Genomic DNA, 13,746 nt, shown 5'->3' with positions numbered 1-13,746 from the left:
AACTCTTAAATACTTCTGAAGAGGGACTGACTTTGGCAAGTCCTTAAGTGCTGTCCTAAAGCCTGGGTCTTACAGACACAGTAATCTCAACTGAGGTGGGTCATAATACAAGTTATACAACACAATAAGTTAACAGTGATCAAATACTGGTTTTAGCATGCTTAGATGCTTTTTTAAAAAATAAAATCTAATATAAGAAACAGCTTCATTCATCCCATGATAAACTGCCATGTAGGAGCCTCTGTTCAAAACACAAGACATCTTTTAAGCATGGCTGGGAGCTGAGCCATGGGTGCTGAGAGGATCTGCATAAGCTGACTTCATGCATAGAAGTTGATCTAGATCTTTTGATGGAACAATGTGTATGTATGTATAAGATGCAGCCAGGAACACTGCATACTCAGATGTGAAAAGCTGTGGACAGTCAGCATAGTTAGACCTCAGCAGAGGCATAGAAGAAAACAAGCCAGAGAGTTCTCCTTAGGCAAGGACGCAGAAGATAAGAAGCAACCATTAACAACATGTAAGAAAACCATCTCCTGTTGTCTGAGTTGGCAGAAACAGGAATTATGTATGTTCCTTGTAAACACACAGGAGGGAGTGAAAAGAAGTTTCCAACTCTGTCCTCTACTTGTCCTCAAGGCAGCAGCCAGCAAGAGTGAATGCTGACAATTGCTCAGGACACACGAGTGACAAATCTCTCAGCAACCTTGCAGCCCTGAAGAGATTTGTGAAACTCTTACTGTTTCAAGCGTCTTAGACACAAACCAAAAACCAAACAGCATTACAGGAAGAGAGACTTTAAAATGCACTTCTCTTTGGAGCAATTCACCCATAATATATCTAATACTTTTTCTAAGAAAAAATTGTGCTTTAAATTCAGTTCCTCTCCCTGATTTTTTAAACTGATAACACTGCACTTTGAGTAGGCAAAGTGCAGGAAAGTCTTCATTAGTTTTTATGGCTTGCTATTTAAGTACGGGGAAAACAATACCAAACTTTGACTATTAAACCAGACATAGTGTGATCTTGAATGCACGTATGAGACTTGAAATCCTTTGAAAAAATATTTCAAAAATAACTAGTTTTCAAACATCCCTCAGCATTTGTAATATTGACATATAACTTAGAGAAAAGGCATCTAAATGAATTGGTAAAAAGACATATCCTGCATCTAATAAAGTAGAGCATGTATTTTACTAGGTGTTCCAGTTTTCATCAAATAATAACCATCATTGTACAATTGTATTTAATTCACATACATCAGTGCCCCCTTTTTTTCTTTTACTTTTCTATTACCAGTTTAAAATTAACAGAGTCTGTGGTTTGTACTTTCTCTTCAGCTTGCCTTATTATCTATTCTGTTTTATCTGCTAGGCTAGGTGAAATTTTTCTTCATGAATACATTGCCATATCCAGAGTAAAATGGCATAGTTTCACTGAGAGCAATGGGGCCACACTGATTAACCTTATGTGCTCAGACAGCACTGTCAGCTTTGTCCTTCTCACTGGATTATTCCTGTGAAGGAATCCTTAGGATCCTAACTGGACTTTGTATTAATGGTACCTTGCATAATTTATCTGTGCTCCCTCCATGGAAGTTCATGCCACTTCTAGCAAACATAATTTTGAATTAAATTCATGGCTAAGCACTTTCAGGCTTCTAAAACTGGTATAATTTATTACCTTCAAAGTGCTAATTAGTACTTGCTTTTAGGGTCTGAAAATGAAGTAATGAAGTGCTAAACTCCAGCACACTTGTATTGGCTTGAGAACTTTCCTGGAACTAATATTGCTCTGGGTTCATTGAGTGAGTTTAAACTCTTTGAGTAACACTGAAACTGCTTCAAATGGAATTTTAATGAAAAGATCTGTGACACACAGATTTCCAGGCATGTAGACATAATCTCACATGTATATAGGAGCACCTGTACCTGTAAATGTGCATGCAATACGTGCCTGTGTAGTCTGCATTCTTTATGTTGCTCAGCTCCTTAGATTTTACACTTTCCAAAGGCAGAATTCTTGCCATTCATGTTTCTGGTGAGAAACATCCACCACTTTCTAATGCAAGATGTAAGTGACCTCTGAAACAATCTCCCTGAATGTCACCCTCCCATAATCTACATGAGCTTTGCGCAGGAGGGCAGGTGCATGGTTATACTTTCACAGAGCCTGATAAAGATGCAACTTTGTAGTAATAGTGGTGAATTTCACTTTTATTCACTTTGTGCCACTTCTCTGCCATTCACACTTCTTGAAAGAAGGTATGAAATGAAGCTATTATTGCAGGATAGAGCATTATATTCCCTTCTCTAGATTACCCACAGTACCTGACCATGGAGAATAAAGCCCTGTGTTGCACATGTGTGAAGGTCTAGTTATAGTAGGACCTGTTTCAGTGGGGTTACACTTGGACTGAATTTGACTCAGTCTGAACTGAAACAAAGCCTTCATTTACAACATTGCAAGCAATTAATTAGAAAGCTTTTATTGTAAGAAAGGCTTTCAGTCAAAGTCAGTGCTGCATCTAACTTAGGCAGATCCCAGTGAGTGATAATAAAACAACAAAATACCTATATTGCTGACATGATCAACAAACTCTTTATCCTACACATCCTATCAAAACAAGCTTCTTGCAAAACATTATTTTTAATGTATTTTGTTCTACCTGAGCTATGCTAAACATGTCCTTTTAAATTTCACTAACCAGCATTTGAGCATGTCCTTTTACACAGATATAATTACAGAAATATACAAACTTACAATTTACAGTCTAAAACACAAATCAAAGGTAAGAATTAAGTAGTTGGATTTAAGTAAAGGTTAGATTCAAATTCTCAGATGGGGTCTTCTGTTTCATTGTGCAATTGTCAGCAATCTGGGCATGGAGTTGAGAAATGAAAAAAATTATATCTGCATATGTGACAAAATTATTTTGAGCAGCATGGTGAAAGCTAAGTGGTTATCTTTAGAGCCCAGTGTGCTAGATGAATGAGCAATACTGATAGCAAGATGCATATCGATACTGAAATGGAGTCAGAGCTACTCATACACTGGTTCTAAATTATCTGAGACAAATGACAAGAAGCACTTGCTTGTCTCAATGCAGAATTCAATGAAGGAATGAAAATTTGATCAACATGAAGCTATGGCAAAAATATGTTAAAAATTTGGCTGGAGAAAAAACCTGAAAAAATCATGGTGCATTTAAATTGCTGCTCCTGCCCTGGAATATTATTGCATGTAGTAGAAGGAGACTTTCAGACAGTATCAGCAGAAAAAACAATGCAAGAACTCTAAGGAGCAGACTGAAAACACCATCAGAAAGGAGATGAATAAGAGGAGACATAATAAGAATATATAAAATATTGAATAAAGAAGGAAGATTGAGAACATGAGGCCTTCCTGTCTTATAACTGAGACATTCTGTTCAATTCAAAAACTGGAAAATTTAAACCTGATATTCTTTCCTTTTTTTTTAATAGAGTGTATAATTATACTGTTGGGCTCTCTGCTAAAGATACTTTCACTTTTCTCTGTTGATAACTTTATACTTCATTTGGATATCTTAACTCTATTTTTATTTTTCTCTTTATTTTCTCTTTGTGTTTGCAAAGGAAAACTGGAAAAATTATTACTTACTCACTCATCTCTAGCTACAACGCACTGACTCATTATACAACAATCATTCTATACAAGGAGCTTATATGAGATGAGGAAATAATTGAGAATCCAATACCTGCTTGCAGAAACACAACTCTTGTCTTCCTCACCGATGTTAATCCATTGCTGTCTAAGCTCACTCTACAAATCTGGCTATCCCTTTCTAGTGCTCTTTGTGAAAGTATCCTTGCCACCATTCCCTGACTCTTCAGATCAACCCAGAGCAAAGGAGCCAGAGCAGCCAGGGCCTGGCTGTAATTAACCACATTGTGTTAATTGTTCTGATGCTATCAGGGAAGCAGGGCAGCACATGGGGGGAAAATAGGAAAGTGCTACTCTGTTTTCGTAGTTTCTTTCAAGGAGATCCCAAAGGGCTCTTGCGCTCACATGAAACTGAATTTTCGCAGCTTATGAATTGATAGATAAGTTATATTCACAGTTATATCTGACTAGACCCAAAGAAAGTCTCTTGTAGTAGGTAGAATTACTGACTTAAACACCTTGAATCTGACAGGGAATTCAGATCACTTTCTGAAAACTGACTTTGTAATTTTGGTATCACAGCACTGCCGAGGGACTAAAGGTTCTAAATTTCAAATCTTACAGAACATGAACTCCCAGCCTCCTGTGTTTATTAAAGACCAGTTAATCTTTTGTAAAGGTTTTGAATCAGTACTCTTAATATCATGGGAAGTGATTACCCCCTCTATACTCACTCTAAACCATGCTGTCTCTCAAAAAGAAGTGCTACTGAAGTGCAAAGTCTAATAATTGTCACAGGTAGCAGACATAATATTAAGTACGTCTTGACAAAGGATTAATAGCAGGGGTGCTGCACTGCAGGACTGAGGCAGGTAACCAAATGAGTAAATGTCAAATGAAGGATTATCCCCATTTGATGCTACTTCACACATCTCCTTTCTGCATAATCTCTCCCATCTGAGACCTAAACCAGGTGTTTTCAAATGCACAAAGCAGAAGCTCTACCTGGTGTGCCAAAGGAGATCCACTATTAGCTGTCAGCAGGAGTGTCATCTCCTTTTCAAGTACTCAGCCAGTAGTCAGCGCACAGCACTGCACTGCCAGTGACAATGGCAAAGCACCCGCCAGGCCCAGCTCTCTCTGGATTGTGCTGAACTACTACTAGTATTTATTATTCAATCTACCCATGTCAAAGACCAGAGCCCTCCTGTGCTTGGCTTTGTACAAACAGAGACCAAAATGTGGCTCTTTTCACCTGATTTCATCCTCAGCATCCCACAGTGCTCATATAGAGGATCCAATGCTGAAAAGCTGTGTGAAGCACAGGATGTAATCTTTCAGCCTCTTTTTTTAGCCAATGCAAAGACCAGTGAGGTCCTGGAGACACTTTCTAAACACAAGTAGTACCTTTACAAAAATGGGTGTGAAAGGGCATTGAGCCCACAAAATTAAACCTGCCCAAATCTTTATGTGCTGACTCGTCAGCTTTTAGTTATGTGACAGCACACCCCTTTTCCCCTCTGCATGATTCTTAACTCATTCAGTCCACAAGACACACAGTAGCCTTCAGCAAGAGGCCCTCTGGTACTTTTCTTCTCTGGGCCCAGAGTAATGCCCACAGGCCTTCCTTCCCTTGTATTTAAACCATCAGTGAATAAATAATTACTGACACCCTCCTGAGCTTCTCCACTGTGCTCATCACTGTATAATCTAATTGCTTCACAAAACATTAATGCTTTCAACCTCCCTCTGAGGTGAAGGGGAAGGATTCATTTTGAACAGGAACATGAATCAAAGAAAGATGGAGGCAGAAAGTGTCACTCATTGGGGTTGTGCAATTTCAGTCAAGAAGATCTGGGCTAGTTAACATGACACAGTATACAAAATGTTCAAAACAGCTGTCAGCATCTTCAAATCATGGCTGTGAGCAATTTGACTCCTCTGCAAAATTAAGAGTGGTAGGCTGGGACTCCAGAAGACAAACTGAGCCTGGTGGTCACTCCTGACTAGTTTAGTTTGCCCAGCATCAGTCAGGAATTGTGCTGCAAGAGCAAAGTCTGCCCTCCAGGGAGCAACCAACCAGGTACGAGGCTCCCTCCTCTTTTAGGCTGTCTGGGACAGTGAGGCAGTGTCCTGTGGCTCTCACTGATCCACAGAGGATGCTCAGCTGTTCAGGCTGCGCACTGAAGAAGACAGGGTCCTACAAACACTGTGCAACCCTGAAGTTAAAGATGGTATCAGAGCACAATCACAAGGGGGCAGTACCTTCATTCTCTGAATGAGCGGCTTCTGCCTGCTTTATTTTCAGCCTTTTCTCTCTCCTGCTGCAAGCCTATGCTGTGTTATAGAAAGGCATTTTGTGCCAACTTGCTTAGCCTGTACAGTTTCTGGGCTGACTCCTGTCTCCTCTAAAGACTGCTTTCTGTTTCACAAAACTGTTATGGCTGGACAGACAGCTGAGCCTCCACAGGCTTCCCAAGGAAGCACCAGAGCTGCAGCCGCAGGGAAAGGTTCTCCTTCCTATCTGTGGGTCCTGGGCTGGAACACTGCTGAGTGCTTAGTTTATTTAACACATGCTAATAGAAACCTCTTAAGGGCTTATCACTTGGCTAAATGGGACAATTTCTCAAAAACAGCAGAGATCACATCTGTATCATCCGGGCAACATTCCTGGCAAAGTTCAGCCTCCCAGTAAAAAGGCAATAGTTCTTCCAGTTGAACAGAAAAATCTCTTCTTCCCTAACTTCATTTGGATAAATTAATAACCTTGCTGATGTTTTTTGGAAATATTCAGCATTAGACAGATATTTACCATGAAAAATGATGCCAAGTGTAAACTATTTGGACTAAGTTAAAATAGGTAGGAAACAACATCAAGAAGTAGAAGGACTATGTAATGTTAAGTATAGTTAATGCTACTGATACTATTGAAAACAGAAATCCTTCCTGTCTTGCAATTCCATCTACTGCCTTGCTGAATTGTACCATTTTCTTGCAGCAACTCTGATGACATTAACCTGTAAGTTTCCAGAAGCTGGCATTTTAACCAGGAAATGTTTGTTTTTTTTCTCCTAGACTTTGGTCACGGTTGCTGACAGGATTTTAAATGGGATGAACCTATGGTTTTATTCAATACAACAGTTCTTGTGTTGAATGCATTATTTGCAAGACAGTGAATATTAAATTAGGTTTTGCTGACAGTCCTGTTGGCATTTAGTCTTGGAATTCATTAAGGCAATGAAATGTGGTTTGGGTTTAATACCTTACATCACTGTTTATTTTGGTTTATATAGACAGGTTCACACAGGAGAAGTTAAAGGGCACCAACAGAGGTGAGTTGCAAAGCAGGAAGAAGATATCTCCTTTTCCTTCCTTTCAACTGAGAAGAATGGAAGTGTACATTTCCAACTTTGCATGCTGAATGGACATACTCTTATCAAAATGAAAAAAAAAATCTTAATTCAAAATCATGTGAAATTTTGTATTATGCATTCCTGGGAAGTATGACCAGGAAGGGCTGAAAGCTTTGCTCAACCACAGGTTGAGTAACACAAGCATTGCTTTCTTCAGTGACACCAGCTCACAAGACTCACTTTGAACACTCCCTAGCATCCTTACTCAGTTTTTGCTCACAACTCCCTCCAGTTCCACAACTGGTTTCAACAAAACTGTTCATCTGATTCCAGCCTTGCTTTGGAAGAGTAAAAGGAGAGAAGATTCACTCCACTGTAGAGACTATGCCAACTTTCATGCACTATTTGCTTTACCAAAGCTACAAGCTCTGGGAAAGGAGTTTAGTTATTAAGTGCCATCCCATCCCAATGACAGTGCAGATAGCACAGCTCCACAGTTCCATGTATCTGACATATGTGGTCCAACTGCCGCCAGCATTGACATAAACATTCCTCACTAAGGAGCTTCATAGCTGGGACCATGGTTCCACTGACTGGCAAGCTGCATTGAGAGCAACACCTGTACCTGTGAGATACCACACAGCTACTCAAGGACAACAGAGCTATGAAGCACAACTATTTAAAAGTGCTTAAAAAGGAAAACACAGCACTTACACTAATGCCAATATTTGAAGTGCTGTCACTCAGAGTTTGTCAGGCTCATGGTTTCTAAAACACCACTTGTGTGCCCCATCTTCTACAGGAGTGAAAACCCCCATAGCCCATTTTCAAAGCTACAAATGTGTCATTTTTGTCACAGAGGCGTTTCATGGATTTCACAGAATATTCGGAGTTGAATGGGACCCACAAGGCTCATCAAATCTGACTTTTTAAGTGAGTGGCCCATACAGGGGGTCAAACCATGACCTTGGTAATGTTTTGAACCTCGCCTAAAATGGGTGCCCCATCTCAAGAAACTGCTGTAGGGACTTGCTCCTTTGCTTCATTGAAAATTGAAGGTGGAAGCTGCTGCTAAGCCACGGCCCAAAAGCACTCTTTGAGGGTTAGAAATGCAAGCCCAACATTTTCTGACACTTTGGAGAGGTGGGGGATATTTTCTTAGAATACCAAAGGAGCTTTTTTCAGTTAACATATAGCCATGTCACGATTACAAAAATGTTCTGCAGTTGCATCTCCATTTTTCCTTGAGCAGTTCTTAATTTTCTTCTACTCCCTTTTTTCTTTTTACATTATTCCTTTAGTTTCCTCTCCTTTGTGCCCTATTTGCTTCCCTTCTCTGCACAACTTCTGTCCACCTCTTCATTTGCTACTCTGCTATTCTGCATCCAGAACACCCATTCCTGACTGTTTGCTTGCACACACAAGTGAAGCAGCCAAGTGAAAATCACAGCATTGCTGATGACAGTACTTCCTTGGTACCAAAAAAAAAAAAAAATAGCCAGAGAATGTCAAATCTTTCAAGACACGAAAACATGAAAAAAAAAAAAATTTTGAACACCCGAAGGTTACAGCCAAACATTTGGATTGAACAGTACCACATTTCTCTTTTTTACTTTCTGATGATTGTAATGTAGGAACATTTCACTGTCCATCATATCTATGGGCAGAAGAACCCAAGCGACTTAAGTCACAAACCTGTCCTAGAGTTTCTTCTCTGAAAACAGATTACTGGACACACAAACACACACTGTTCCTGCTGGTCAGACAAAATATTACCTGCACTGGAAAACAAGAGGCCAAAAAGTTCCTTGTGGTTACCTTTCTGAGTAAGAAAAAATATTTTATACTTTAAATTAAGCTCTGATTAACATACATTATAGAAACTGCAAAATGCACATATTCACAAAAAAAACCAAAAAAACAAAAAAACCCCCACAAGTAAATTAAAGATGTGAGTATAAGTTCACGTTTGTATGTGTGTGACACATAAATGAGAATATACAATTCAGGTAGCAAATGCAATTCTTACCTTATTGCACTTGCAGACAAATGGCCATAAGAACCACTGGCTGATGAACTGCTACGAGAATTATTGAGAATGGTGACCAAGGAATTTGGAGAGGTCCGAATCATGGTCTGAAGGTCAAAGCTGTGGTCAGACAGGGGGGATATGGACAACGTGCGCTTCCGGCTCGGTCTGGCTGACAGCCTCGGGCTGGGGAACCTGGCACCTGGTATGGAAACACAAATAATTATCCACAAGGACTTCACTGGATTTATTTGTTATCAGTGATGGGTAGAGGGAGACACCAGCACACTGTGACAAGCCCGCTCTCTTCATTTGTGATCTACTGGCCACGATTGAGGAAAATTAGGAAGAAAAATCTTTCTTCCTATGGCTTACCTCAGGGGAGCTCTGTTTATTAATGTGCAAGCAAAATGATAAATGGCTAAACAAAAGGAAAAGACTTTTATGAGTTATCCCTCTCATTTCTGGTGATTTATGAATCTGATGGCTTCTTAGACATTCACATCATTAATTCAACCATGAGCAATGAGACAGTGGTTCAGATCTGGGATACCAGCAAGCCCAAACCCACAACACTTTAATACATACAGCCAAACCTACACATGTCAAATAGAATACAGAAATGAAGAGGCAGTTTTCCCTTTGTTGACTGTAATTCTGCCAGGTGGATATTGGATGCAAAACTAAAAATCAGGACTAAAACAAACACTAAAAGGGCCAGCTCTATCAGCAGAATTCAGATTGACATTCAGAGCTTTAAAATGAGAAATAGTAGGCTTTATTCGAATTTGTCCAAGATCCCATGATATTCTTTTGTTGGGGTATATAGGGGCCTACAACTGCTAAATTTCTTTAAAACTGGAGACTAGACTTTTCAAAGCAGCAAAGTGAAGACAAACATACAGATACCACTTAAATAAATACACATTACATGTCTAAATTTTATGTCCTGTTCTGAAAATCTCTGCCTCTTCTGATCTATTTTACCATATCATCCCAACTCTCTGCAGTCCTGACAGAAGATATATCACCTTAAATTTATTCCCTTTATTTAATTATTTTCTATCTTGTTTGAAAGTAAGGAGAGAATTAGCTTCCCCACTACACACTGAACAATTTCCTTTAACAGTACTGCTGCTTCTAGCTTTTTAATCCCTTTAACCTGTAGTAAAGGACTGAATCCTAATGATCATGACAGCCAGGGTCACGCAGGTCTTGGGTTTGATGCCTACTTTACAGCTACTTCTCCTGGAGTCCCTGACATTCTCTGTAACTTGCTAATAATTCACAGTTGGCCACAAGCATCCAGTATAGGTCTGACATTCTTAACATCTTTGTGTCCAGGATCTTTTTTTTGCAGGGTATTTAGGCTTACATGTCTAAAAATAACCAGGAGAAGAGCCCAAATGACCCTAATTAGACTCATCTCAAGATCAGAGCTATATAGAATCTATTAGTATGCTTTCTCACACACCTGAGTGAGTTTCCCTTTTTTTGTACATGCTAGCCAAGATTTTAATAGAGTATTGGGGCTGCCATGTTATTGCTGTTGTAGCTATGTGATCACACCTCCATTTATAATCCTTATCCTCTTTGGCATCTGGGTAGTACAGAGTTTTGTTCCTTCCTGCTCTGTCTCCAGAAAAAGCCTTAGCTCATACAGCTCCAGTCTCTCAATAAATATTCAAGCTCTTGATTCATCATTTAAAATTTAGGTATAGCCATTTATTTATTTGCAAAACCTACCACATGCTATTTTTTGAAATCTGTTTTATCTCCTTTGTAGGAGCTTGCTATTGTACTGTGTCTGATATTTTATTAGTGCTGTGCATCATGTCTTTCAAAGACAGAGATCTTTTACTTGTGCTAAAGTAAGAAACAATGATCAGCATCTATAAGAAACTACAATATAGCTAACAAGGAAATACAACATACATATCGCGGTAAAACAAAAATAGTAGTAATTTGCACTTGCATCTTTAATCCACAGTTTTTCTCTGCTGACTGTTCAGCTGGAATGAATTAAAACAATGCCTCTGAAGTTAGTGCTTGTAATGTAATTTACCCCAGATGAGGATACAATTCAAGTGCTTTATCATGGTTTTACAAGGGCATAGCTAAGTACAGACATTATACTCCCTGCAGTGCCCTGCACATTCTCAAAAACTGCTGTGACTTCCCTCCTCCTCACCCCTTCTGGACTGAACCAGTCTCCTCTCCCCCTTGTCTGAGTCATGCTATGGCTCTTGCATGTCTGCCCACTGCTTGCTACACCCTCGCCTTGCCTGCCAGCTGCTGCCAGGGCATCCCTGTGTCCACTCTGGATGCACCAGATCTGTGCCAGGGATGGAGAAGGACACTCCTTACAGCTGCCAGGGGCAGCACCAGGGCTCAAGCCACACACACAGCAGTCTCAGGCTTCCTCTGTTCCTGCAGGCTGCACCTCTTTCAGGCCCCATCTAGCTCTGGGAATTCAGCAGCCCCCTCCATCCACCTGGGACAGGAACAATCTCCTAAGGGAGATTCTGCAGGATCCTGCAGAAAGGGAACATTTCTGCTTCAGCCAGGCAAGAGTTCTACCAAGTCTAACCACAGGAGACAGGGATTCAATTCAAGGGGGGGCCATGACTTCTAAAACTGAAACTACAATTGAATGGAATTACTGGTTTGCCCTATCTTTGTGGTTTAATTAGGTCTCACACGCCTAAAAAGTCTTAAGCATGAGCTGGCCACTCATTCCAGGGCATTTGCTTAACAATTCATTTAGCATAACATGAATTTGTTAGTATGCTACTATAAAAAGGAATAGGTCACAATTTGTCAGTGTCTCTGAATACTAAACCAAACTTTCCAGCCTAGCCCAGCTTTTACCTTAAAAAGAAACACCTCAATATTTATTTACCAATTTGAGACGTTCATCTGCTCACAGTGCTCTCCCATCAAAGTATTACATTCCCCACGGAATAATGCTTTAAAATCAGAAAATGAAGGAGCACTGATTCACTAAAAATCCATTTACCAACTGTGGAAATGCTGATAGAAAAACATCAGCTTTGGTAAAGCACGCAAATGGAAGCTGACAGTGAAGATTTGCTTAAAAATGTCACCCTTTTGGAGCAGACATTATAGAAATAAAAAATCAGTTGTAGACAGTATAGACTCGAGTGTGCCAACAAAAAATCCAGCAGGTGTCAGAAGAAAAGATCTTATTCTGAGGTGGAGATCAATTCTAAAATAACAGATATCTATCTTCATCATAAATTTCAAAAATGGAATATGCCATCCAGCAAATTTGCCCATGAATTTGATTTCTAAGTTGAAGTTTTTAGCATTGCTTAATCATTTATAAGGCAATCTTCAGACATGTATCATTTATTCCATCCCTTTAAATCAAACTTCGTCAAACCCTTTTTATTCCCTTCCTTCCCTTTAAATCAAACTTCTCTGAACATGTCTCAGGCACTAGTTTTTATTGAAGGCTGTGAACATGGGACATTTAGGGGGAGTGGGTTTCAAGTCAAATCAATCTTTCTTTCTCTTTCTTTCTCTTCCTTTCTCTTCCTTTCTCTTCCTTTCTCTTCCTTTCTCTTCCTTTCTCTTCCTTTCTCTTCCTTCCTTCCTTCCTTCCTTCCTTCCTTCCTTCCTTCCTTCCTTCCTTCCTTCCTTCCTTCCTTCCTTCCTTCCTTCCTTCCTTCCTTCCTTCCTTCCTTCCTTCCTTCCTTCCTTCCTTCCTTCCTTCCTTCCTTCCTTCCTTCCTTCCTTCCTTCCTTCCTTCCTTCCTTCCTTCCTTCCTTCCTTCCTTCCTTCCTTCCTTCCTTCCTTCCTTCCTCTTTCTTTTCCTTCTGCCTTCTGTTTACAGACATGTAACCTTCCTCTTTCTTTTCCTTCTGCCTTCTGTTTACAGACATGTAAAAACTTTGTTTTCACTTTCATAAAGTTTATCATGAATTTTGTCTTAGTTTTCAAAATGATAAATCTGTCATCAGGATGAGAGAAGAAGGAATGGCTTTGACACTACACCCCCATTCTCCAACTGTGCTTTGATGAAGAGAAACCAAATCCAGTCCAAAGCTTAACTCTCCGGGCTGGTGTTTTGGTCAGGCTGAGATGATGTTCATTTTTTCCCACTGCAGCCCTCACAGCACTGTGCTTTGCAGTGGTAGCTGGAAAGAAGTTTTGGCTGCTGCTGAGCAGTGCTGGCACATCACTGTCTGCCAACACTCTCCCCATGAGCAGGCTGGAAGTGGGCAAGATCCTGGGAGGGGACACAAGCAGGCCTGCTGACCCAAACTGGCCAAAGGGATATTTCACACCATATGATGTCAGCTCAGACACAAAGGCTAAGAAAAGGAGGGGCTGAGGGAGCACTCATTAATTACAATGTTTGCCTTCCAGAGCAACCCCTCCATGTGCTGGAGCCCTGCTTCCCAGAAGTGGATGGACATTGCTTGCTGGTGGGAAGTAGAGAATAAAAGTTTTTGCTTTCTCTTTGCTTCTGCACATGCAATCTTTCGCTTTTGCCCAAGTAAACTGCCTTATCTTAACCTACATGTTGTTTTTCCATCTATTTTTCTCTCCCACATCCAGCTGAGAAGAGGGACTGATAGAGCAGTTTGGGGGGCATCTGGCATCCAGCCAAGGTCAATGCACCACAGCTCTTTAGGTCAGCTGGGTCAGAGTCTCTAATGCCAAAAGGAGTAGGTCATTATCAAATAC

General features: G+C 40.2%; 1 protein-coding gene across 1 annotated transcript in view; it reads right to left on the bottom strand.

Moving 5' to 3' along the window:
* The window catches only part of GLI3 (GLI family zinc finger 3), a 191,226-nt gene that overhangs the window by 48,781 nt on the left and 128,699 nt on the right, over positions 1 to 13,746 (bottom strand). The window contains exon 6 of the mRNA XM_059484961.1: positions 9,031 to 9,232. Within this exon, the coding sequence (XP_059340944.1) occupies positions 9,031 to 9,232 (202 nt within the window). The remainder of the gene's footprint in view (positions 1 to 9,030; positions 9,233 to 13,746) is intronic.

This window comes from Ammospiza nelsoni, chromosome 1 (genome assembly GCF_027579445.1).
Source record: "Ammospiza nelsoni isolate bAmmNel1 chromosome 1, bAmmNel1.pri, whole genome shotgun sequence".
Classification (NCBI taxonomy): domain Eukaryota; kingdom Metazoa; phylum Chordata; class Aves; order Passeriformes; family Passerellidae; genus Ammospiza; species Ammospiza nelsoni.
Note: the sequence above shows the minus strand (reverse complement) of the source record. Positions and strands in the feature narration are given on the sequence as shown.